The following is a 27,660-nucleotide window of genomic DNA, read 5'->3' on the forward strand; positions in this document are numbered from 1 at the left end:
TCACAGAGGAGGCTCTAACCCGGCATCACACAGACAATCTTTGCTGAGTGAGAAATCACCTCCAAATTGTCTCAGGAAGTCAGGCGAAAAAAAGCAGAGGATGTTTGAGACCCAGGGATCTGTTTGGGCATAAGAACAGCATAGCAGAGTGCAGTTCCACAGTGTAGAATGAGTGGAAGGCAGAGAGGTGCAGGACTTGACTCTGGAAAGGTGGGCAAGGCCTTCCCATGGAGGATCTCCTGGGTCTGGTGAAGGTGGTAGGCTTTGGTCCTAAGCCACAAATCTATTTGGTAGCCATCTCTGTGATCTCATCTCAACTTCTGTGCCTGTAGCAATACAGTGGTTCCCCATGAAATATGAACAAAACAGCACCAAGAAAGAGAAAGAATATATTATTTTTGTTAGGCTTGCTGCCATATTTTCTTTGGGACCCTATTTTCTTCCTGAACAGATCACAGGAACTTTTAGCACTAGGGTAGTTTATCATCACCTCATGATAATGTTCCCCCTTCGTGCTCCAAAGTTGTTTTAAACTCAACTCTGTTCAGCAAATGTTACCCTCTCTTCCCCAGTACAGTACCCAACCAACTTGACAAATATTTGCTGAATTAGGCTGGATCCATTGAGTGACAACTACATAAGGTAACATTGTAACAATGGGCATGGCTGGGTCCCAAAGGGAGGAGGGGCTAAGAAGATGACTGTCATCAGTTTAGTTCCGTTGCTCAATCGTGTCTGACTCTTTGTGACCCCATGGACTGCAGCACATCAGGCCTCCCTGTCCATCACCAACTCCTGGAGTTTATTCAAACTCATGCCCATTGAGTTGGTGATGCCATCCAACCATCTCATCCTCTGTTGTCCCCTTCTCCTCCCGCCTTCAATCTTTCTCAGGATCAGGGGTCTCTTCAAATGGGTCAACTCTTCGCATCAGGTGGCCAAAGTATTGGAGTTTCAGCTTCAACATCAGTCCTTCCAATGAATATTCAGGACTGATTTCCTTTAGGATGAACTGGTTGGATTTCCTTGCAGTCCAAGGGACTCTCAAGAGTCTTCTCCAACACCACAGTTCAAAAGCATCAATTCTTCGACTATCATAGCACCCTCAATAAACCTGAACTTCTAACGATGCAAATGAGGCATGCATGACCATAACAGGCATGCCCCAAAGCAGACTGCAGGGTGTTGCATTTTTTCAGTGGTGGCCTGTTCATGTGGTAGGAATCTGAATCCTACTCTCACAGCACTTTCACCAAACACTCAGTTCTTTGAGGGCAGAGGGCTATGTCTCCTTTATTATAATAAATTCTCAGAGACCACCAAGTGCTTAGTAAATATTTATCAAGTGGATCTATTTAATCCTTACAACACTCAGAGGGATAAATATTTTACAAATTTGGAAACTGAGGTTCAGAGAGGTAATGTGACTTGCTTGAGGTTATAAGGTTAGTAAGTGGTATAGTAAAAATAACAACAATAATAATTAATGCTATTTTTAATTCTAAGGAACCCCGCCCTCCATTTATCATTTTCCAAATGTCTCTGTCACAGATTTTTATTTCATTCTAAAATGGGAAAGGTTCTCTCTGCCTGAATGAAACTTGAAGTTTATAATTCGAATTCTTGAACTTTGGTGGGCTTTTCCATGCTGCCATTCCAGGAGTTTCAGTGGCTTTAGGAGAGATACACCTGCCACACTGTATGTAAAGACACTCTTTAGCACAAAGTTTCTCCAGTACTGTCCCATTCTCTCCCCAGTCATCAGGGAAGAATTAATCCAATTTCAATTCAGTTTAGTGCATCTTTATTGAATACCTACTATGTGCCAGGGACTTCCTTGGTGGCTCAGTGGTAAAAGAATTCGCCTGCCAATGCAGGACACATGAGTTTGATCCCTGGGTCGAGAAGATTCCCTGGAGAAGGAAATGGCAACCCACCCCAGTATTCTTGCCTGGGAAATCCCATGGACCAAGGAGCCTGGGGGGCTACAATCCATGGGGTCACAAAAGACTCAGAGATGACTTGGCAATTGAACAACAATAGCAAATAACAACTATGTGCCAGGCACTTTATTGAGTACTTGCAAAAATAAAATATTTAGTATGAGAGTCTTTATGTCTGTCCTCTTATGATTAAATCACATTTTACTTACTTTCATGCACAGAAAAATCTCAAGCACATGTAGTAAGCACTCGAGGGTAAAGACCAACTGACCCACCTGTCCTTGTAGAGGAGTACTGTGCTAACACACAGTAGGCATCTTACTACAACTTCATGAAATTGAATAGTTCTTTAAAATTTCGTTCTGGAAATAGACAAAATTGACAGACCTGGGTTCAAAACAAATCCTTGCCCAAACAATTATTGACTATCAACTTTATCTTCCAAAATCTCAGTTAGCTCATCCATAAAACAGGAAAAGTAATATTTACCATTTAAGGCTGTTTTAAGGATTAAAAGAGATGCTGTCTGTAAGACGCAGTGTCTGTGTCATAGAGCTCAACTAGTGAAAGCTAATTGCATTATTTCTAGTCCTACATCTAACTCACCTCCACTACTTACTATTTTCATTATTATTATTACTTTGCAGGTTCAGGTAAAAGAGCTCAACCAAGGAATGAGATTTGCTAGTTAACAAATACTGTAATTAATACAGAGCACCAACATATATTGGGTAGATATTAATTTTCAAAGATTTAGGATATAATGTTCTACTTTAAATCTAAAATAATCAGAAGTTGTCCTTTCTTTAATAATTTGGAAGATACTAGAGAACTTGCATTGCACAGCTCTGGAAAAAGTTGTCTAGTTTTTTCCCTTTGGATAATTCAGAGCTCATTGTCATCTAGAACAGTGTTTTTCAAACTTTACTAACCACAATCTAACAAAGTAAAAACAAGCTGGAAATATATTGAACACAGCAACTTCATATTGCAACTCAGAACATCAGTAACTAAAACAAAAGTTTCACGAAATAATACCCTTACTAAGTACCAGCAACTGAAATTTTCTATTTCATTTACTATTTTAATTTTTTTAAATTCTGGTCAAGACTCAGTAAAACAACTTTAGGCAAACTAGAACTTAGTAATTTAGCTAATATTTTTATCTTGTCTGTTCAAGCATATTAAGGATATAGTTTAACTGATCTTCCCATCAAGCTATGAAGCTGTAGTAAATTCTATTTTACAAATTAAAAAACTGAAACTCAGAAAGGTTAGGTGATTTGGACTAAATAGACCCACAAACTGAGGACAGACCCAAGATTCACAAGTTTTCTAACTTTGTAAATCAAGCTGTTTAAAAAGATTATGATAACAATTCCATAAACATTTATTGTGCCTACCGTGTACCCAACATTGAAGTAAGAGACCTTTGACATGATCTCTGCCCCCTAGGGCTTCCAGACTACCAGAGGAGACAAGCATGTCTCAGTACATGCACTTGAAAGTCTGAAGTGGGTACTTTTATATTCTGGAGGAAATTATCTTATTCCCAAACTACCACCATCCTCTCTCTGGCCACCCATCTCACAAAATGAGCACCAGTACCAGTAGATGAGAGAATGCAGTGAACTCCTCTAATGGCACATTTCTGTATGATCTGAAATAAAGTCAGTACTTTCCCTTCTACCGCTCTTTGCCATTGTAACCCTAAAAGCAATCCTCAGTAGGACTCCGCTGATGAGCAGCAGCATTATAACATCACACCATAACCAGAAGAGTGCTTCAATGTTGACACCCTCTCAACAAACAATATTTAATTTAGAAGCATCTTCATGATGACTTCAACTTCTGAGAAATCATGACTCAATAAAGATAGGTCTTGACCCCCTGCAAAACCATCAGGAAACTCTAGTCCTCTGATCTAAGACGTTTCTTAGCTACTGATTCAAATAAAGCCAAAACCAAGACAAAACACCCAAATCACCTTAAACCATAGCTTTTACCCGTCTCTCTAGCTTTATCTTTACACATCCTATGCTGCACTCAGTGACAGATTTTATTTTCTCGGGCTCTAAAATCACTGCAGACGGTGACTGCAGCCATGAAATTAAAAGACGCTTGCTCCTTGGAAGGAAAGCTGTGACAAACCTAGACAGCGTATTAAAGCAGAGACATCGCTTTGCCGACAAAGGTCTGTATAGTCAAAGCTATGGTTTTTTCTAGTAGTCATGTACAGATGTGAGAGCTGGACCATAAAGAAGGCAGAACGCTGAAGAATTGATGCTTTTGAACTGTGGTACTGGAGAAGACTCTTGAGAGTCCCCTGGACTGCAAGGAGATCAAACTAGTCAATCCTAAAAGAAATCAACCCTGAATATTCATTGGAAGGACTGTTGCTGCAGCTGAAGCTTCAATACTTTGGTCACCTGATACGAAGAGCTGATTCATTGGGAAAGACTCAAATGCTGAAAAAGATTGAAGGCAAAAGGAGAAGAGGATGGCAGAGAATGAGAGAGATAGCATCACTGACTCAATGGACATGAATTTGAGCAAGCTCCCGGAGATAGCAGAGGATAGAGGAGCCTGGTGTGCTGCAATCCATGGGGTTGTAAAGAATCAGACACGATTTAGCAACTGAACAACAACAAATGCTGCACTCATGCCAAACTATTTATTCCATAAATAAGTTCCCACCTCTGTGTTTTTACTTATACTATTTCCTCCATCTGTGATTCCCCTTTCTCCTAATTTTTCTGTCTATCCATCTTTCCTGACCCCACTCAAATGGCATTTCCTCCATGAAGCCGTGTCTCCTTCCTGCAACAGTGAATGTCTCCCTCTTCTGTACATTGTACCTCCTCTGCTGAGACAATTTGCACATTCTGTCATAATCCTTATCTACTATATTAGAGTATGTTTTAAATACTGTGACATCCCAGGAGGCACCGACAGTGTAGTTTATATGCAACAGACACACAATTGTGTTTGCTGATTCCATATAGAATAACTTGATCTGGAAAAGGAATTGTTTCCCCTCGCTTCCTGAGAAGTCAAGTTGGATGTATTCTCAAACACTCTGGATCTAGGACTTCTGGTGTTGCTAAACACGTAACCTAAGGCAGGCAGTTGAGCTTTATTTTTCTATAAAAAGGGGCCAATGGTCCCTTCTTTAATTACATTAAAGAGATTGTACTGCCAACACAGGGTTAAAATTATCCTACAATGTTAAGTGAATACGAGAAATGATCTCCATGGTCACAGATCCATTACAGCAGAACTGGACTGGGAACAGCTGAAGTTCTAGAAATGTAAACTTCCTCCTCTATTCCTGAACAACTGACAGTTCAGGAACAGTACCATTAACATTATATCAAATACAAGCCCATGTCTCCAAAGTTCACCTGTTCAAGAGTCCTTAAAAGCTCTTTTAAGCTAGAAGTCTTTTTTTTTTCCTTCTTGCAGATAACCTTAAGCCAGAGGTATAAAGCAAGAAGGAATTGAGGTTCAAGTATAGGCTTAAATATGTATCATTTTTAAATAATGCAAACATATACAGGCTTAAATATGTGTCATTTTAAAATAATGTAAACACTTATCTGGGAAGGAGATCCTAAGAATATCCACCTGCCCCTCCCCTGTTCACTCACCTGTTCAAATCCTTTACCTAAACATCTCGTTTTGGTCTTTGATTACTAGGTATGAGATTTTTCTAGGACCAAATATGCAGAAACATCTTCTAGTTTACCTTCTTCAAATTTAAGCCCCTTTCTTTCACTGATATATTTACACCATATAAACACAATCTAAAAATTGACCAAATTCTTCCAGAGAGTTTGCATTCCACATATAAGGCTGCTTACAAAATCCTCTGATGAAACTTGGTGAAGCCTTGAGATAGTATACATGTAGAAAGAGAAAAGTTCAGTTGTCTGTTTTACAGTAAAGGATCTTTCTCATAAAAACATAGGGCCTGCAAAATGGCACTTGGGGGATCAGATCAATTTATAATCCCTTCCCCTAGTTTTAAGTGTTAAATTGAAGGAAAGAAAATTACTCCCTTCACATCCTTGCTATGATTATATAGAGTGGAATTCAAAATCCATGATATTAAAACAGTATTCTAAAGATATGTTTCCATTTTAATTCTTGAATCCCCTGAAGGGACTACATGTGTTATTTCTTCACCCTCACTGGTGACAGCAACAGGTCCCAATTGAAAACAATTCGTGAATTTATTTTATATGCCTATTTATTTCTTGCTTCAGAGCCTTGGGAAAAGGTATAAAATTAGGCTTGGCCTAACACCAGTCCTGACACCCACTACCCCTTCCCACATGTGTGTGATCAACACCTATGTCAAGACCTTTGGGGTGATTTCCCCCCTTTCTCTTTTCTTCCTTCAAATGGGAGGCTATTAATTGAGGGCCAGCATTCCACTCCCACCTCCCACACCTCTCAGTCAATCTGATCACTTCTAGAGCTGTTTATACTGCCAAAGTCATCCATCATCCTGCCTCACCAAGCAGGAGAAAAACTGATGGCAAGTTAGAAAAATCTCATTAAACTGCTTTCTGCCTCAACCTCTTCCCAACTCCTTGAGAAATAGAACTTCAAAACTGAGTCTGTTGGGGAAACAAGAGGGATAGAGGGAAGAAAAGCTGATGTGATAAAGGGAAAAAATAGGTCTAAAGTAAGTCGGTTTCTGGGCCAAAGTCAAATAACTCACTCTATCTATCTATCACAGACATCAAAGACGAGACCATATCAGTTAACCTTCAGTTCAGTTCAGTTAAGTCGCTCAGTTGTGTCCGACTCTTTGCAACCCCAGGAACCGCAGCACGCCAGGCCTCCCTGTCCATCACCAACTCCCGGAGTCCACCCAAACCCATGTCCATCGAGTCAGTGATGCTATCCAACCATCAACTTCCTTTTGTTTTCTTTATGGCTGAATTCTGAAGTTCCTAAACACACTCTTTCATGAAATGGAAAAAAACTGCTTCAACTAGAATTAATTTTATATTCACCTTTTTTCTAATGACAAACCCCAAGTTAATTCTAATTCCAAAGGTGATCATGGCCATACCTAGGCAAAAGCCTAGGACAATACAGAAAACTTAATAAAACCACACAACTCCAGGGAAGAACTGAGGGCCTGTCTATGTTTAAAAAGCAATGTGTGTCAAACAAAACCTCCATCCTCATGAGTTCCATGGAGAGGAAGGAGACTGTGCGCATAGCATGCAATATTACTCCTTTCCAGGACATCTGGCATGGATAGAATGACTACAGACTGAAAGGGCATGAATGTCCTCTACGCATCTTTACATCCTGTGTATGATGACTGCCTTCTAATACTTTCTCATCTGATCCTCACTGAACCTCCCTTGAGTTAGCCATTATCATTCCCATCTTAAAAATGAGGAAACTGAGGCCCAGAAAGTTTAGGTATCTCATCCAAGATCACCCTATTACTAATTGGAGAAGCCAGGATTCTAACCAAGTCCATCTGACTCTGAAGTTCTTTGCACATCCTGGTTTCCTAAGACAGAGCACTCTTTGCAGAGGCTTGCCAGTACAGATGCCCTGTGAAGGTCCTCGCAGTCTGAGGCAGACTCATGGTTCCACGGCATCTGAGCTGGCCCTGCTAACAAAGACATGGGAAGGGTGGTATCTAGTTAGAAACAAATCTAATTTTCCTACATGTGCCCAAGTCAATGTAATAAGTTTGTAGCCTCATCTGCACACTGGCCCTCTGGTTTCTAATCTCAATAACCAGGTTGATTTCAGGCCTGGAACCTTTTCTACCACAGAGACGATTAAAATATAATCAAGCTAGAAAGTTATCCTCCCCCAAAGCCACCTAAAACAGAGCAACTTCAAAATAAAACCAATTTACATATTTTAGCCCAAATTAAAAAAGTAAAAGCTAAGGATTCCCTTTTAATATCGTGAATAATAAATGCACATTTATGTAAAGCTTCCTTCGGGGAACGGTTACTATGAGGACAACTTTCCCAATATTATTTATAAATATCACTTTTGTTTTAGTGTTACAGTAAGAATCTGGACTTATGGGAATTGTACTGTCTGTACCCAGTGCATTAACAGAGATAATGAATATTGAAGACATGTACAATATCCAGAATTTTAGATGTGTGGCTGGCTGCATTACAAAAAGTAACATAAGAAACGATGAGTCAAATTTGGTCAAAATCACAAATTACAGGACTTAGTCATTTACTCCATTTTAAGTGAGTCCTTTCCTAATGAAAGTTTCATTAGTAAAGATTGCAAGTTCTCAGGCTTTCCACTACAGACTTTTAAATAGCACTTAGAGCTAAAGTTTATCATTAAAGCTGTATTTACTACTGCTGCATCTTCAAAGGGGGCACTAGAAAAAAAGTTCAACTCAGCCTGTTATTTTTCATGTACAAATTAGAAAGCAAAACTCTAAAGGGTTTAGACTGGCAGCTGAGGAAAACACAGGCTACTTGAAAAGCCATTACTGATACTTCACAGGACACACTGAGGGTCATGGCTGTCTATCCCTACCACACACACACGAACACAAACACACACATATACACACACTGCACATAGTATCTAGGTGTACATGACAAAGTAACTCTTTTACTAGCAAACGTAAAGTCTACACAGGGGTGACATCAGCTATACTTCTATATAACTTAAAAAAAATTTTGCATAGTGGTATGCCAAGGAGGTAACCATCTTCTCAAATCGTCCCTGGAGAGTAACATGAGAAAACGTATTCAGAGAATCATCCGTGTCAGAAGCAAGGCCTTCTTATTTTTGCAAAATTAATACATTATCTAGTCGAGTTATAGCAGATAGACAAGTTCCTTCCAGCTGTCCAAACTTTACCTTTTCCTGAGAGTGAACATCTGGATACATGGAAGCTTATAGACAAAAATGTCCAGAAGAGTTTTTATTTTTATCTTCTAGAGTCATGCACAGACTCTTAAAATACAAAAGGAAAAACATTTATGTACTTGAATGTTTCAGCAGATCTTTTCCCAAAATTTGACATAAACCTCATTGAATGACATCCAACCTGAATATCCCTCACTCCCATTTATCCCGAAGTCACAGAGATTTAGTCTGTAAAATATATTTTGATCAGTGTCAGAAGAAATGGTGACTTTCAGTTTCACATTTCAAAAAAAATGCACATAGTAAGTCTTCAACAAATATTTCTTCATCCAACAACAAATGGCAGCCAGCCTCGACTATGAATACAGTTGGCAAAATAACATCAAGGGTGAGTTGTTCCAAGAGAGCAGACAATAGAAGGTAACTAACTCGGAATGAGCAGGAGTGGATTCAAAGCCACAAAGTGCAAAACAGAAGCAACCTCTACACTGTGGTGTGTTTTTTAGAATTCACCATTTTGATTGGAATTGTTTCTCTGCTTCCTCATATCTTAAAAAGGGAACTAAACCTCTTACAGAAAAAAATCCTCATGAATTAGTATATTTTATAGCTTTAAAATGAGTAATTAAGAAATGAAATTCAATTTTAAAAGTAACTTTCAAACCTAGAGTCCAGAGAAAGTTATTTTCAGGAGAAACCTATGACTTGTAATTTTTGTCCATTAAAAAAAAATCAAATCTGCTAGTTTTGCATTTTACTTTTGCGGTTAAAAATAAGGCTTTCCTAAAACAACAAAAGACAAAAATGCAACTACAACAATTACTCTGACCCTATTTCTTCAACATTTTCACTGCTTTTTCGACCAAAATTTATTTAAGAATTCTTTTTTCAGCATTCAATCTTTCTTGATCCTTGCAGGGGGCGGGGATCCACATTAGAGGGGAAAATATTTCTGGTGTTTGATACAATGAAGATCTGAATAATGCTCTTCCCCAAAGCAAAAATGGCCAGTGCTAAAATGGTCCATCAAAAGGTAAAAATCTCAGGAGTAGGGAGAGGGCATGGGGAGAGATAGAGATAGAGAGATGGGGAGGGGAGAGAGAGGGAGAGAGAGAGAGCCATCGCCTATTCAGAGCACTGACACTGCATAAGTGATTTCTTAATGAATGTACAAGGAATAGCATAAATATTACCATTAGGCAGAGTGGATGTGAACATCTAAAGCAAGCTAGCTGACTGATTGCTTTCTCATTTTTTGTTCTTTTGTAACAATTCCATTTCCAAAGTGCTTGATTCCTATTGCTGATGCTCCAAAGCTATTGTGAGCACACTGCCTGAATGCTTAATGAAGTAAACAACAAACAAAATGGCTCATCTTCGGTGCCCCCAGCTAGCATCCCAAACTGGATATAATTAAAGGTGTGAACAAGCAAGCAAAGAAGTAATGAACCTGCAAAGTCAAGGTTCTGAGAAATTATCCGGCATCCTGCACTGCACCAGTTCAGATTTATCACTCATTATCTCTTATGTCGGCAAGGTTCAGATCCATGTTGGTACCCCTCTCTACTCTTGTCTTCCAGCTTTCGTTTTTCCTTCCACCTCTAGAAGGCTAATTTATGACAATTACTGCTTGTGATAACTTCCAGCTACCCACAGATCACCTTTCCTTTTACCCTTAGAAAGCTGCTTACCTATAAAAGCTCTCTACCCCTAAAATACACTGAGATTTAAAAAATATAAGGAAGTTCCTAAAACACACACACACACTTCACAAAATGAAGCACAAGAAGCCACCTGACCTCCTCCTCGTTTTTACCAATGGTTAAAGATTAGGTGCAAATGCTCCCAAAGAAAACACAATTCTGCTTTCATATACACGTATATTTTAACTTGAACCCAAACGCTTGGTTGAAAGGGCAGCATCTAGTGTACAAATATTGTTATGAATCTGCACATATATGGTTTCTCAAACCACAACTAAAGAAAGGTGTTTGGTTACTAATGGTCCAAGGGGTTTAGATAGGTCTTTTGGATGAATTTTTGTATTTTTCTAATAAGAAAACTCTTGGAGTTTGTGAGGAAGAGAAGCCACTTTTTATGGGAAGACGGCCCAGTTTGGTTTTCTTTCCATTTTTAGATGCACATATATTTGCAAGTATGTATACACAGTTGGTAATACCAAATAAGGAAAGCCTAAGACAGGTGCAGGATTCCAGAAACACAAATGCTTACATTGATATACACACACATACACACACACACACAATCCTTCTTGCTCACACACACAGAATCTATCAAATGGATGGGAGATGGATAGTGGGCAATAAAATGTTGACTTCACTTTCAAAAGGGGAATTGGCCCATTCTATGCAATATGGCCCGTCGACTGGAAAACAGTAAGATAAAAGCTTAGGACCGTTTATGTCTCTTCAATCCCCCAAAATTCTCAATGACATTGGGAAAAAATACTGCATTGCAGCATTTGCCAGCGCATACTCACGTGTCTAGAATCCGTTGGCCAGCTCGCCAACAAATGTACATATTAAGTGTCCAGGCATATAAATTAAGTGCCTAGTGGCCACAGATCATTGAAACTGATGGAGAAATTTGTCAAGGCCAAAGTACTTCTGTCTATGTACAGTGACCTCTATCAAGACCGCCATTTCTTACTCGCAGTACACACTGATAATTTGTTTTAGCTTTTTCTTAATTAAAATAAGGCATTAAGATACCAAGGGCTAACTGGAGCAGCATATCAACATATCTCCTCATGGAAGGAATAGTTTTTGGTCTACATATAGGAAGAGAACCCACCCACAACAAGGAAATAAGAGCAAAGGGAAGAAATCAAACCAAAGAAAAAGACCTGCCCTGAAGAAACCCTTTTATTGTTCATGGTAACCCTTACTTGAGTAAAACACCTTGATTCACTTATAAATTCTTTTAGAGGTATTAAACACACACACACACAGAGCACTATTCATGCAATTATTTCCAGATTTAAAAATTTAAATAGATTATCCCCAATAGAAATGCTAAGTTTAAAATATTTGAAGTCTAACCTGTCTCAAACTCTATTTCAAGACGGAGTTTTAATACTAAACTGTGTAGCCCATTTTCTTTCTCTTTCTTTAAAAAATATTCTATTGTTATTACCTCACAACGATATGGTCTTCCTATCATAATAAAATCCTTGACTATTCAAAGGACCAAGGAAAGGCTACAGGAAGATAAAAAAGTTTTAGGGCTTTGGAAAACTATCAAACAGAAGCAAACTCATCTATATCTGGTCAGGAGGATGACTTGAAGGAATGGCAGTTAGGAATGAATGGAACTGAGGTCACAAATGAATGGTTAAGTTGCTTGCTAGTTTTTTAATGAGATATTAACATTGTCCTATAAATCAATGATTTTCAAAGAGATTTTCCAGCTGTTTACCCATCTACATTCAAAAATTTAAATACTAAATTATTTAAGCATTATTTTACAATAAGATACATGAACATTCTGATTACTAAAACTGTGATGTAGTCAGGTGTTTTTTGCAGAAATATTCCCAATCAGATTTTCATTTCTTAATAAATGCACACTCAGCCTTGTGTTTCCATAAAGACACACCTCCACATGCAGGTAGTATGTATTAATATTTTTAAGACAAAGACGCAAAGAAGGTCAGCAGTAGAACCACGTGTCTTTTTTACAACCCAAGCCAAGGTGACATTTCCTACAGAAATTATTTTCCCCCTAACTAAAACATACCAAAAAATTCTCAGAAAAAATACATTCGAGATAATCAGAAAACTATTCTATTTTTAATAGCGACATATAGTTACACATTCATGATATGAGAGGAAGGTTTAAGTGTATGACAAAAAAAAATATAAGTTTATTTATTATTACCTTGACAGTCAAAAAAATTTTAAAAATCCCCCAATAAGAAGATAAAACATAAGCATCTGCAAGGACGAAAGAATCGGGGTGGAGGGTGGTGGTGCGGAGATTTGCATTGGAGAGAGTAAAATTAAGAGTACTTTCAATACAGCCAGTTATATTTCCCAACCTTTTAACACATTTCAGTGCCTTTTAATCTCTCTTTCTTGGGCTTAAAATTATCATGTACCTAATTTATCTCTCTGGAAGAAACCATAATAGATCATACTTTCAGTTGTTTTTATGATACCTTCTATTAACCTAAGTAATATATCTTTCAGTCCTTTTGGTACCCACCATCATGAGAAAGAGACCACTAGTAAAGCACACTTTGAGAGAGAAAAAGCGAGAGATGCCTATCACCCAGTGCACGCATGGGTCCCAGACGTTCAGAGACGCTGGAAAAAAATCAGCTTTTCACTCAGTTTATGCCAAGACCAGGACTAGGACCAAATGCCAAATGGAAGGCAGTAGTTGCAAGGATACAGCCTGATGGATCCTGCGGCTGGAGGCATAGAGATGAAGGTGAAGTAGTAGACTAGAATATAGCTTTTCATGTATTATTTTAAAAAAGTAATTTCTACTCGGGATATGAAATAAGAGATACAGTGAACTCCCTGGAACTGTAGTATCAATATCTGATGTAGTAAAAACACCAATATTGCCTAGCACAAAATCATTGCTTAGGGTAAATCTATTCTACCTATATTTCTCCTATGGATATTTTGCTGGAAATTTCGAAGAAATCATTTGCAGAACGTATCAGCCGTGGGAGTTCACTATTATGCTTCTGTCAACTTCATTCAATATAATTTACATTTTTTTCAAATGGCCTCACAGGATTCCTTGCGATTTTTCGCACATACAATTTCACAGCAGGGAAAAGGGGGAAAGACAGAGAGGCAGAGAGGGAAAAAAAAGCAAGATTCCCTACCCTCCCTTCCCCCACTCCTTCTCTCTCTCTTTAAACCAAAAAAAAAAAAAAAAAAAAAAAAGCCAGGGGAGACAGAACAGATGCTTAAAAATAGATTTCTAAAAATCACTGTAAACCAGAGTTAGAAATGTAATTAACACCTATTTATAAAGAATAATTAAAGTTGGGCCGGCCACAAAGAACAGCAAAGATAATCGAGGTCCTGTCCCCCCCCCTCCTTTTTTTACACTGTTTGCAGTGTGTTCTCATGATAGCCACCTGCTCCCTACTCGGCTTTTCCTCTGTTCGTTTCCCCGGCAACCTTTCATTGGGTTTTCCTCCCAGCTATCGCTTTCAGTTGGGCTGCTCGGTCTAATCTTATTTGTTTTACACCCATCAAAACAAGCAGCCAGACAAAGGCAATCCGCTAAGAATGGGAAAAAGACCACAGCTTTGTTATAACATCTATGCAGAGTGAAAAGTCCTCCCCAGGCTTTTCTAGCAAAAAATAAGTGAGATTGATATGAATTTACAGCCTTCCCCCATACCAGCTTTGAAATCCCGTGAAAGCTATTGCTAGTGAAATTCAAAGTCAAAGTGGGCACCCGTGGCATCTGATTGTGCCATTTTGTGCCATATCTTCAGGGTCAACATCAGGCGACAGGAGCGGGACTCAAGGAGTTTCCCTGCTTTTTTTTTTTTTTTTTTCAGAAAAAGATGATACTAAAAATAGATCTACTACTTTGGCAGAAAGGTTTTCCACTTCCCCTTCCACATCCAAAAGTCCTGTTCCACAATTGCATCTGCTGGTACTGCACCTCATCTCCTCCACCCCTCATTCCCAGCCTTCCCCATCACTCCGAGCAGGAGACGGAAAAAGAAATGTGCCTTTAACTTTAACAGTCGTGCAATTCCATTGAAAGCTCACAGAGGCAGTGGACACGCCAGCCAACAGTGATGGTGACACTGTGATTGTCAAAAAAGACACCAGCCTTCCTTGGCTAAAATGTGAGTTTGATGGAAGAGACAGTGTGTGTTCCTTGTGTGCATGCAGTGCCATCACACTTGGAGATGGATTCTGGTTTTCAGAAAAGAGAAATACTAACAAACACACACATACACAAACGATCTGCACAGTGATTTACAATGCACAGTCCACCATCCTTATGCACACACATACAGACACACACACGGCTGGAATCTCCAAGCTGCCTTCCTCTTTTCACTTACCATCTTCAAGCCATTCCACTCCATCTGTGATCAGAAGAAGATGGACCCTCACACAGTGTGTCAAAAGCGGAAAGGAACGTTATGTAAAAGCTGACATTCCTTCTAACAGAGCTGCTGCCCAGAGAAGGAAGCAACAACTCAACACGCCAGGCACCGCTACACATACAAGCCGCCTCCTCTTTTTTATGAGGTCATGACAGGAAACTCTTTGAAATACAAGATGCAGCATTTACTGAAGCCCAAATAAATCACTCTCTTTGCCGTTTTGACTGCGCAGTCCCCCGAAACACAACTGCCCATCTCAACATTCAGGATTCAGGAGCTGCCTCGCAAGGTTTAAATTTCCAGCTCAGAAATGGAGAGATTCCTAAGCCGGCTGCACCCACCTCCAGCCCCACAAAACCCAGGCACATAGACAAACCTCCCTTTCCCTTAAGAAAAGAAAATCCTTCTTTTGCCATTATTATCTCATGTAATATAACCTCTTTCAGCAAACCAGCAATTATTTCAGCCCACCTCCCCTTCTCCACCCCCACCTTTATGTTGAAGGGAAAATTGACAATGACCTGTTAAAAATGAAAATCTATTTCCCCACTGCTTCTCAATAAAAGGACCTACCCGCACTCTCTACACAAAAGAGATAGTAAATGTAGGAACCAAACAGCAGCAGAGAACTAAACTCTTGTGCAAGCATAAGACTGGTCAAGGTGGAGATGCTTTTCTTCCCTCCAGCAACACAAACAACAGATTATAAATCTAGTCATACCTACCATAACCATTCTTATTGGCAAATATTGGGTCTCGCAGAGCTTCGACTCTTCTCTTAAAATTTGCAAAGGTTTCAGAATATATTTTTAAATGACTATTGTTATATATTTTTAAAGATCCACAAACACAGCGTGGATGATTGTAAAGTAAATCAATTATCTGATGGGGGGAGTTGGGGGAGAGAAAAAAAAAAAAAAGAAAGAAAAGGAGCAGTGAGCTGAAACCCCCGATTCTAGGATGTAGATAAGAACAACTGAACAGAGCCTTGCTGAAATTGGCTCGAAGCTTCCCCTTTTTACATCCATTTATGGGACCATCTGTCAGCCGAAGCCAGGATCTGATTGGCTGGGGAAACGAAGGGAGGCGTTGCAACATCAGGTGCTATTTAAATTAGCTACTGCCAGATTGACGATGTTAATGATTTGGTGACCTCTACAACAACAGAGACCAGATTTCTGAACTGCTTCTTGTGTCTGGTAATTAAGGCCAGGCTGAAGCAACAACAGCCATACTTGTATTTTTACCTTTTCCCTCCTCCCAGTTCAAAAGTACCGTAACAACTGCAGGTCACTGGCGGCTTACAAACCTTAACAGTGGGAGTGTTCTCCCTTGCCCTCGTCCTGAGGGCTGTACCACCCCACCCCTCAGAGGAGGGCTTTTCCCTCCTAGAATGTTTTCAACCACCTTATCTTTTTCGACAGTTGCTTTCTAGCGAAATGCATATTTAATGATCTGCCTCTGGGCTTAAAGATACAACAAAAGCACTTTAATGTGCAAATATATCTACATTTTAACTTTATTATTTCCCAATATTGCTGATTTTTAGTAAGTAATGCTCCTTCTGCAGCTAATATGGCCAGCGTCTTAAAAGAATTGGGCTTGCTCTGTGAACTAGGTTCATACAAGTTTCCTTCAGAAAACTATTTCCTCATAAACAGAAAAAAAAAAAAAAAAGCTGGGGGTGAAGGGGGTCAGCTGCCACCCTCTACCTTTCTGCCTTCTGCCTGAGTTTTTCAAAACAGAATGATGAATGATTTATTTAAATGAATTTATTTCTCAGCTTGGATGGGGGCATGATCTGAATTTTTAAAAATCTACTGGAACACATTCTCTCTTTGCTTTCTGTACTGCTTCACAGAAGGGTAAAATACACTTTTGACAACAGTCTCATTTCATAACCAGTGCAGAGTGCTCATCTTAACTGAACACATGATTTTGTTTCTCTCCTTCCAAGGATGTCTTTTTATTTTGGCCTCTTAAAATAATGTGTGGTGATGTATACAGTTTGTCTGCCTATTTTATACATTTCATAACCTCTATGCTACTAAGCCTTCAGTAGTATAATTTTTTTTGTTGTTGTTCTACTTTGGGTTTTAAAGTGGCTTATCTGAGAAGTTTATGCTTTATGTTTACCCCAAAGGCAGTTTTATCACTATTTATTTAATTCATAATTTAGTCAATTTGTTCCTCAATAAATACACAGAAGTAACAAATATTACTCAAGTCATAGTTTAACACAATTTTTAATCTTTGGCTGTAGTTGACAACAGGATGGGATAGAGCCATGTGGAAATACAGGCCAGGCCGAAAATCATGCTACACTCTGGGCTTCAAAGTCCAAGAATAAATGGGTCTGTGAAAAATTATTATCAAAGGAAATAACCTTTACATTAAAAATTAAAACTATTCTCTCCAAGCTACTATTTCAAGACCACACAGATACAAATATACAGATATACACACACATGTTATAAATACAGATACACCATAAAACAATATCTGTTATACATACAATATGAACAATTACACTTGGATATAAATAAATTCAGCTATTAGAAATGAAAATACATGAAACTGAAAAGTAGAAATGTTAAAACCATAATCCTATAAAGTGGAACAATACTGAATTACATAAACTTTTAAAATAATTTCTTGAACAAATGTATAAAGAGTCCTACGAGTCACAATAGTACTACAGTATCCTTTGAATTGTGTACGAAGGACAAATGCACAGGTTATGCACTCTAAGGAGTTCAGTATATGTACCCAGAGCAGGTACAGGTGCCCTAAATCAACAATAGAAACTCTGAGTGCAATTTCACCAATATCAAGATACTGTGAAAAGTAAACATGAACACAATGCTGACAAACACACAAATAAAAACAGCTCACTGGGAACAAAATATTTGCTGTATATTTCTTTGGAGCTTATAAAAGTCAGAATTTCTTAAAATCCTTTTCTCTCATCCATACTAATATCAGCACGCTTAGTGAGCCATAAATTAACATTAGGTGTATCAGAAGATACTCTGGCCACTTTTCCAAAATAGTAAGTGTATATTACAGTATAAATCATTAGCTGGTTTTGCTAGGCTAAAAAATCCATGCACTTTGTACATCGATCACTTCTCCAAAAACCTCCACTCTAAAGTCTTTCAACAGAATCCTCAAACAAACGCACAAATGTCCTCAGAGGCCTTTTCTCTAAAGACAAAGGCAGAATCCTATTGTTGGGAAAAGTCAACCTTATTATTGCATTTCCAATAGTACCATTCATCTTTCAGAGTGAGGGGCTGACCGCTACATCAGTGGTATGACATTTGTAAAGCAACAGATTCTCAATATATTATCGCAAGAATCAGGCAGGCGAGTCTCCCAGTCATGCATGATTTTTTTTTTTTCCACCACAAGCCACCACCACCACGGGAAGAAACTTGTCTCACTCCAGCAGCAAAGGCAACCTAAAAATGATATCCTAGAGCAGTGGGGCTGCCAGTGCCGCTGTATCCTTCTTACCATAAATGAGCAGTTTCTTGACTCATTAATAACAATTTCCCTTAAAAGAAGTAATCTCCTATCAGTCAGCCCCTCGCCACCATGCTCACATCCCAAAGGTTGCAGATATCTCAGCATCAGTCGCCGGCAGACAGCTTTCCCATACAGAGTCCAGATGGACTGTACCAGAAGCCAATTCAGCGTTAATAACTACCTACTCCGCGCAGTGGAGAAGCCTTACGTGGCACAATGGGCTAGGAAACAGCAGCCGGCTGAAACTGCAAATAAAAAAAGACAACCAAATTCTCCAAAAGCACGGAAAGGAAGGAACAGAAATGGAAGCGTGAATTGTATTTCCTTGACTTCAGTGAGAAGGGGAAAAAAAAAGAAGAAGAAAGAAAGAAAGAAAAAAAAAAGGAATCCTTCATAAACACACAGGAAAAAATGAAGAGGGGGGGAAAAACAGATGCTGCCCAGAAAAAAGTGACAAAATATTACCTCATTATTTAACAAAGCAGCATTAAGCGTCCTGCTGATTTCAAACATCTTGCCACAGATTTTGTTTTAAGAGAAACAGATAGAATCCTTTGCAAAGCACTCCGTCTGCAAAGGGTTCTTCAATTTTCTTGCGTGCCACGGAACAGTCAATATATTATTTCCCTAGAGTTTGCACATTAAAACCTCTAGTCAGTGAGCTGAATTTTCCCCTTATCTCACACACAGTAGACTCCTGTTATATGTACTGCTCTCTTTGCAAGAGCAGCCTGCCCCAAACATGGCTGGTGTTTAAACTACTCTTTAAAGTAACAGTTCACTGTATAACCACCAGGTGGGTAGAGTGCACAGATTCAAATGAACCATCTTAAAAGATTGTTTTGTGTTTTTTTTTTTCCTTGGAATAGCTCTTGGTGTAGGATGTAACATGAGAAACACCAGCATCCTAACAGGCATCTGTCTTGTATCTCTCTCTGTGTCTTGTCAAAATAAACAAATAAAATTCCCTCTCCTGACTTAATAGTGAGGAAACAAAACACCACCACCCATTCTAATAAGAACTGTGAAGAATGAAACGCAAACAAGCTTTGTTTCATTCAGCAAAGGATGAAAAAGGAAAATCCAATCAATGCAGAGCAAGGGGGGAAAACCAAAATCTTCGTGGAGATATTTTGAAAGAAATGTTGACACATGATAAAACCCAATTTGAAAGTGTGCATATGAGTGAAGCACACACAAGATGGAGGCAAGAGTTTAAGGGTGTTAACTTTTTTCACAGTAATATTTGCTATGATGTTTCATGATAGGAAGTAACCACAAGCTTGAAAGATACTGGAAACAAACAAAAAACTAAGCCTTGAGCATCTCTTTTTAGAACACAATTATACAAATAGTTATTAACAACCACAAGAGCAAACTAATCACATATATCTCCCCAGTGCTGTTCCTTTTCCCTAGGATCCACCTTGAAATGGAACAATTCTGTCGTGCACTATTTTGTCTGTATAGTTAAACTTGGCATCTCCTTTGTACAATTCTATCCCAATTAATCTGCTACTCTGCCAGGAATAAATCGAATGTCTCAAGTTGAAAGCCCCAAGTGATGGAGGAATGACGTTAAAAGGATAAAGAACCACCTGACAAAAATAAATCTCATCACTTATATCATTATATGGCTTGTTTTTTAAGGAGGATTTTATTACTCACAGAGCAAGCAAGCACTGTTCTATGTTCCCTCATATCTAAAAGAGAAACCAACACACACAGATACCTGGGATTTTGTTTTCTTGGCTGGACAAAATTAAAGCCCTGAAACTTTCACATCCTCTTGCAAACACGGATGTCAACATTAGTGTTTTTCCAGCCCATCCAGATAACATTTAGCCACATACAACAGTAACTGTCTTTTTCATCTTTAAGTCAAGTCTGCATCCCTTAATACCATTTAACCTCCTCGCATATATTAAGTTTCAAATGACAATTTTTAACTAGGGAGTGAGAAGGAGGAGTTGCTCTCATCAAATTCTGGTTGTATGAAATAAGCTAATTTGTACACTCACCATATGCCTTAAACACTAATTTAAAAATGTCACTTTCTTCAAACATTAAAATGTAATCAGCCTAGTAAATAAAATATTCTCGAGTTTTCTTGCCTTGGTGATAATTTAAAGAGTGTTTATCTCAAGGTAACCTCTCTATTTTGATTACCAAGGAAGGCTTTTGATTTAGAAAGGGAAAAAAGGAGATATTGGGGGCTGGGGGAGTGACAAGAGAAAACCACAACTGTACGTAGCTGCACAAAGGAAAATAAGATGAAGCGGGTTTTTAAGGACCCATAGTCTTGTTACCCTAAGGCAAATCCAGCCAATCAATACCACCCATTGACGGTCTACCATCTGCCATGCTACCCAGCGATGTGGCTAAACAGACCTGTTCCATATGACCGTAGCCGGCTCATTTTCAGTCGATTAGAGCAGTTCCAGAGCATTCACGTGCAATAGCACACAACTCCAAGTCAGACTGAGCCTCTCTCTTCACACCAGTCCCTCCGAGCACAGCTGCAGACCTTTTCCTCCTGTTCCGGGTGTCTGGATTACCTCTTCTTGCCCCTCAATTGAATTAGCAAAATGGGGTGGAAAGGTAGAGTGAACAGACACATATCCACACACACACACACACACAAACACACACACACACACACACACACAGATAATTGCCAGCCCTTCTTCGCTGTCATGCAGAATTCAGGAATTCCTTGTGCTCTGGTCTAATATGATTATGGCACATCATTTAAATAGCATCATCAGTGACTATGACCTGACATTTTCCTGTGGTTCAATTTCTTTTTATCCTCTCTCTCTTCCTTTGAAAAATAAACCTGAGCTGCTGGCATTTCTTCTTTTAGGGAAAATACAATCAGTATGCCCAGACAATGGCATACTATATTTAAGGGCTTTTGATAAAATTTAAAGCCTAATTTTCCTTTGATAAATTGTGGTGTTGGTTTTGTCTAGTTTTTTTTTTTTTCTTGTAGAAACAATAAGTCAAATTTTATAAGAAAATGCAAACATACCACAGAGGAAAGAAGAACCTGCCAAGAATGACACAGAGTCTATCAGTATGATCAGGAACTCACTGTTGATGTTCTACTAGAGATATTAATATATGACCTGACTGTGTGATGCCTTTCCCTTTCCTAAGTAGTTATATCTACTGTGGATTGTGGGAAATAGCTGTAAGAATGCTACTGTGTGAGAAATATGACAAATGGATGTCTAGTCCACTTAAATGGCCAAGAGTTCACCTAGGCAGGGAAACTAACTGAAGGATGGATACACAATTGATCTCCCTGCTTTCTTACCATACTCAGAAGCCTATGCTAGAACAGCAGCTGAAAGCAGAGGCTTCTTTTCAGAAACAATGCATGATTTTTCAAATGTGCCTCTGACCACACTCTTAAATAACCAGGGTATCTTTCTGGGAAAGAAAATTTAAAAAACAAGAAAATTGCCTTACTTACAAAATTCTAAAAAATGGTAAATACACATTTATCCAAGAAATCTAATTTAGGGGTGTCCCTGACTGGACTTTTCACTGATATATTCTTCATGATCACTTAAGAGAACTCAGAAGGGCCAATGTGCAGACACACAGAGATTTCTGAAGACCCCTGTATTAAGGGATTTGAGGCTTTTCCATTTCAGTTCAGATGAGCTGTACTAAAAATAAAAAACAAAGGGAAAAAACCCTAGTATAGATATAAATATTCACAAAAGGATATAGTGTTTAACTAGATTAATACAATATTGAAAATAATTCAATGTAGGGCCTTTTAAAACTCTGGACTCATTTATAATTCTGTAACTACAAATAAAAAAATAGGTGTACTATAAAAGACAAGGTAGGTAATTTGGGGAAGAAGGAGGGAGAGGAGAAGTAGAAGGAAGAGGGAAAGATGAAGGTAAAGGGGAATAGAGGGGAGGGAAGAGAAGAAGAAAGAAAGAAAGAAATAGTAGGACTTAAAAAGTGTGAATGAACACTGCAGATTTACTAGGAGTCTACCGTATACCAGGCACTGTACTAGGCACTTGATATGCACAATCTCATTCAACATCACAGTAGTGACAATTTTTATAGCTAAGAATTCTAGAAAGGTGTTTTCCTCATCTAAAAAAGAGCTCCCCTCCACAATCACATAAAAAGATACATAGTATACACATACTGAATGAATGAGGAAGATGGGCACAGACTAAAAGAGAAAGGAAAGGGAAGATGGAAGGCATGTTTGACTTTTTTCTCAATTACAAAATCAAAAGGTTTTTTTGCAACGTGCTTCTAACTAGGCATGCTCACAAATGTATCTCATTTAATCCTTCATTATGACCAGGCTATAAATTTGGAGTGAGAGACAAATAAAGAATTAAAGCTACAAAGCGCAAAATCTAAGCAGGCACAATTGAGTTCTCAGCCCTGTCCCCAACTTCCTCTTCCAAGATTGGCAAAACCTCTTACATAGAGTATCTGCTCAGCAAACACTGAATCAGCTTCTTTGTTCTCAGCCCCTTACAGTACAGAGCTTGGCTCCAGACGGCACTCCAGTCATAGGGAATGAATGAAGATCAATAGTCACACTCATCACCTCAAATACTATCCCACAGCTTATTACTTTTGATTCGTTAGGGGTTGATGAACATCTTCTTGATGCTTCCCAGGTGGCTCAGTGGTAAAGAATCTGCCTGTTGATGCTGGAGACATCAGTTTGACCCCTTGGTTGGGAAGATCCCTGGAGTAGGAAATGGCAACCCACTTCCATATTCTTGCCTGGAAAATCCCATGGACAGAGGAGCCTGGCAGGCTGCAGTCCATGGTGTCGCAAAGAGTCAGACTCAGCTGAGTGACTGAGCACACACGCATGCACAAAAACCTTCTCAGGAGGAAATAATATGCTAGGCTCCTTAAATTTTAATAGCCTCATGTGTAAAAATGGGTAAAATAATACTTCCATTAAAGTTTGTTTCCAGAATTAAGTGGATACAGGCTTGGTGGAGGCAGCACTCTAAATGGTAGTTATTATTATTAACATGGAGAATACGGAAAAACTGTATGAATTAATACCTAGCTACAAGATAAGGCAATCTTGTTGAAGAAAATACAATTCAAAGTCTCCCAAAATAATTAGAGAATAAAAAGACAATAATAACTAAGAAAGGCTGAATTGTCTGTTCCAATTTTAATGAAAAATTTCTGCTGCAGATAAACATTTACTTGGTCCTGTGGGTGAAGTTCAGTGCTAAATTCTTAGCATAAAGAATAAAAAGAAATACAAGTCACAATGTACACCAAGGAGCTTACAGTCTGGCTGGGAAAGGAGGTTCATTTTATGCATAAATCCTAATAGTAGGAAGAATAGGAAGAATGTAAAGAAAATAGTATCAAAATGAAATACTGAAGGGCAGTCAATGGTGAGGATATCATCTGGAGTGATGGGGGGAGGCTTCATGAGAGAAGCTGGAACTGAAGGTAGGCTTAAAGAATGACAAGGTTTGTTCTGAGTATTTCATATAGGTATGAAGGTTGAAAAGGAAGACAGGAAGGAGATATTGGCAGTCAGCTCATTCTAGTTAGACCCCTTTTGAGATCTCCTCTGAATCCATATTTTGGCCACCTGATGTGAAGAGCTGACTCATTTGAAAAGACCCTGATGCTGGGGAAGATTGAGGGCAGAATGAGAAGGGGATGACAGATGATGAGGTGGTTGGATGGCATTACTGACTCAATGGACATGAGTTTGGGTAAACTCCGGGAGTTGGTGATGGACAGGGAGGCCTGGCATGCTGCGGTTCATGCGGTTGCAAAGAGTGGGACACGACTGAGTGACTGAATTGAACTGAATCCATTCCATTTTTTAAAAGTTGCAAATAGAGGAAAATTATGATATGATGACTGTGGGAAAGACAACCTTTTATTCAGTAAGCACTTCCATGAAAAAAAAAAAAAAAAAACCCAAAATAAGAATTAACACTTATTAAGCATCTAGAAAGTGAAGAGGAACTGAAAAGCCTCTTGATGAAAGTGAAAGAGGAGAGTGAAAAAGTTGGCTTAAAGCTCAACATTCAGAAAACGAAGATCATGGCATCTGGTCCCATCACTTTATGGCAAATAGATAGGGAAACAGTGGAAGACTTTATTTTTTTGGACTCCAAAATCACTGCAAACGGTGACTGCAGCCATGAAATTAAAAGACGCTTACTCCTTGGAAGGAAAGTTATGACCAACCTAGATAGCATATTGAAAAGCAGAGACATTACTTTGTCAACAGAGGTCCATCTAGTCAAGGCTATGGTTTTTCCTGTGGTCATGTATGGATGTGAGAGTTGGACTGTGAAGAAAGCTGAGAGCCGAAGAATTGATTCTTTTGAACTGTGGTGTTGGAGAAGACTCTTGAGAGTCCCTTGGACTGCAAGGAGATCCAACCAGTCCATTCTAAAGGAGATCAGCCCTGGGATTTCTTTGGAAGGAAGGATGCTAAAGCTGAAACTCCAGTACTTTGACCACCTCATGTGAAGAGTTGACTCATTGGAAAAGACTCTGATGCTGGGAGGGATTGGGGGCAAGAGGAGAAGGGGATGACAGAGGATGAGATGGCTGGATGGCATCACTGACTCGATAGATGTGAGTTTGAATGAATTCCAGGAGTTGGTGATGGACAGGGAGGCCTGGCGTGCTGTGATTCATGGGGTTGCAAAGAGTCGGACATGACTGAGCAACTGAACTGAACTGAACTGAACTGAACTGTGTGTCAAACATTGCATTAGGTGCTTTGCTTATAAATCCCATTTAATCTCACAACTCTGAGATTAAAAATAAGAAAATGAAAGATTAGAGAATTTAAGTGATTTGCACAAGATCACACAGCTAGAAAGATGCAAATTTAGGTTTTAAGCTTAAATATGTTTAACCTCAGTCCACACTTTTTTTGCTATAAATTCTACCTTATATAGAAAAGTGTATATTTAAAAAATTTAAATCTTATCCACTGTTACTCTATAATCAGAAACTAACATTAAGAATAATACTGTTGCTATGCGCTGACATCTAAAACAATAACAATAATTATAAAAACCCCAACTACCTAACTTACACCTGTAATTTTAGTATTCTGCCACCAGGCGGTGATAGAATCCTGGTCCTTGAGAATTACAGGGGCATGTTTTTGCCTGCCATTATTTTCTGTGTGTTCTGGACCCTCCTCCATCTCTGAAAGTAAAGGTAAGAGTGCCTGATCTTCAGATAGAATTGTCAACTAAATCCCCAAGAGGTTAAATTTTCCAAATATTTTCAAAATTTTATTTATCAAAAACTCAACTGTGAGCATAATTCTGAACTTCAACAATTTTCAAACAATTCTATTGCAGATTGTATTCGATGAATTCTAGTTCTTTGTTACTCTCACATTGTACAGTGAGCTTGAAGGGTAGAAATTGTATGTTATTTCCCTTAGAACCCCGGTACATAGAATATCAGTATCTGGAACATAATGGGCACACAATAAAAGAACGTAAATAATTAATTCCAAATATTTTAGAACTTTGAACCAAATGCTTAGGGCACAATGATTTGGTGCTTCATTCATTGATACATAATTTTCTTCTTTCAAACCACTCTTACAGCTTGCTGGTGTATTGTAAAAAGCCCTTTGTTGAGGTTGGTCATCAGCAGAAGCATTTCTCTCAGTGGTCAAGCACTTCCTTCTGCCTTAGCCAGGGACAGTCTACATTCATTACAAGCTCTGCCCTACTCAGCAGCCTAGTTTGCCTTTTCAACCCTCTTATGCCTAGGAAGGCCACTTCCTTTCTCTATGAAAAGTGAAGAAAAAAATGTGAAAAACAAGAAGCATGCTATATAACTGTCAGAAAGAGGCAACTGTCCACTTGACCCTTTTTAGTTCTTTCCCTCTCTGACTCTGAAGCTGGGGGAACAATTTAACTACTTTTAGGCAGAAGAGTAAAGTTATACATTAGTGCTGAGTAGCTCATTTCCCTTAGCAACACCTTAGCAACAGCAGATTCAAGTTCAAAATACCTCCTTGAAAAGGATCACACCTTTAACGAGGATGAGTATTTTTTTAATATAAGATTTTTGAACAGAAGTTTTAACATTGTAACCCCCAAAGCCTTGTAGGTTACAAATACTGATTTCATGCTAACCTTGCTCTATGATATTATGAAATTATCTAACATTCTGCTCTATGTAACCATAATAATGTTGGGCTTCTGTGAAATTTCAGCTCTTGGAGAAGCCCTGGTCCTACTCTAACACTATTCACAAATATATAACTTTTATCAAGTCACCATCAATTCTAGGTTATTACAGAAATTATACTTAAGTTCTTTTAAAAGGATTATTGTTACTGATCTCACTATTCAGTCTGTTCCCTTATTGAGAAGAGTGAATAACTAAAATCACAGTTTTAAACCCTACATCAAGGTTTTACAAACTATGTTACATATAACCTAAGCTTCTGTGGACAGTTTAAAGAAGAATATAAAAAAGAATTCCAATTTTACCCCAACCTGGTACTTACTGTTATTTAATACCTACCTTGGGCTTCCCTGGTAGGTGGCTCAGATGGTAAAGAATCCACCTGCAATGTGGGAGACCTGGGTTTGATCCCTGGATTGGGAAGATCCCTGGTGGAGGGCATGGCAACCCACTCCAGTATTCTTACCTGAAGAATCCCCATGGACAGAGGAGCCTGGTGGCTGTGGTCCATGGGGTCACAAAGAGTCGGAGACGACTGAGTGACTAAGCACAATACCTACCTTGCCTACTTTATTAGCCATAAAATGGATCATGGGATAATCAATTAATCATCACATCTGATTATTTTTACATTGCCAATAAAATGAAAGTGCTTGAAGGTTTTGCTAGCCTTCAAAACCCTAGGAATATAAACTGTGAGTGTCATATATGCTATGTATATTATTAAAACTTCTTTTTCAAGAATTTCGAAACTCTTTTGTCATCTTCAAGATTTCACAATTCAGATACAAACTCCTACTTGAAATTTGTCTTTGCTGTCTATTAGTGTATGGGTACTTTGGGGTAAATGCACAAAGGCCGTGACTTCAATGGAATTCTTCACTGTAAAAATTTATTACCAAGTCCACACAATCTATGTGTGTCAATTACAAGATACAAATAAGTAAGAGA

General features: G+C 38.7%; 1 protein-coding gene across 9 annotated transcripts in view; it reads right to left on the reverse strand.

The window, feature by feature from the left end:
• Nucleotides 1-27,660, reverse strand: part of ELAVL4 (ELAV like RNA binding protein 4) — a 160,805-nt gene that overhangs the window by 74,254 nt on the left and 58,891 nt on the right. Inside the window, exon 1 of one of the 9 annotated variants that reach the window (XM_027537311.1) lies at nt 20,878-20,901. The exons of 1 other annotated variant lie outside the window; for it this stretch is intronic. In XM_027537311.1, the coding sequence (XP_027393112.1) occupies nt 20,878-20,886 (9 nt within the window). In that variant the 5' untranslated portion in view covers nt 20,887-20,901. Of the gene's footprint in view, nt 1-14,910; nt 15,219-15,680; nt 15,960-18,951; nt 19,070-20,877; nt 20,902-27,660 lie in introns of those variants that run through there. 7 more of the 9 variants (XM_027537307.1, XM_027537314.1, XM_027537312.1 and 4 more) reach the window with 7 other exon arrangements.

Source organism: Bos indicus x Bos taurus, chromosome 3 (assembly GCF_003369695.1).
Source record: "Bos indicus x Bos taurus breed Angus x Brahman F1 hybrid chromosome 3, Bos_hybrid_MaternalHap_v2.0, whole genome shotgun sequence".
Taxonomy (NCBI): domain Eukaryota; kingdom Metazoa; phylum Chordata; class Mammalia; order Artiodactyla; family Bovidae; genus Bos; species Bos indicus x Bos taurus.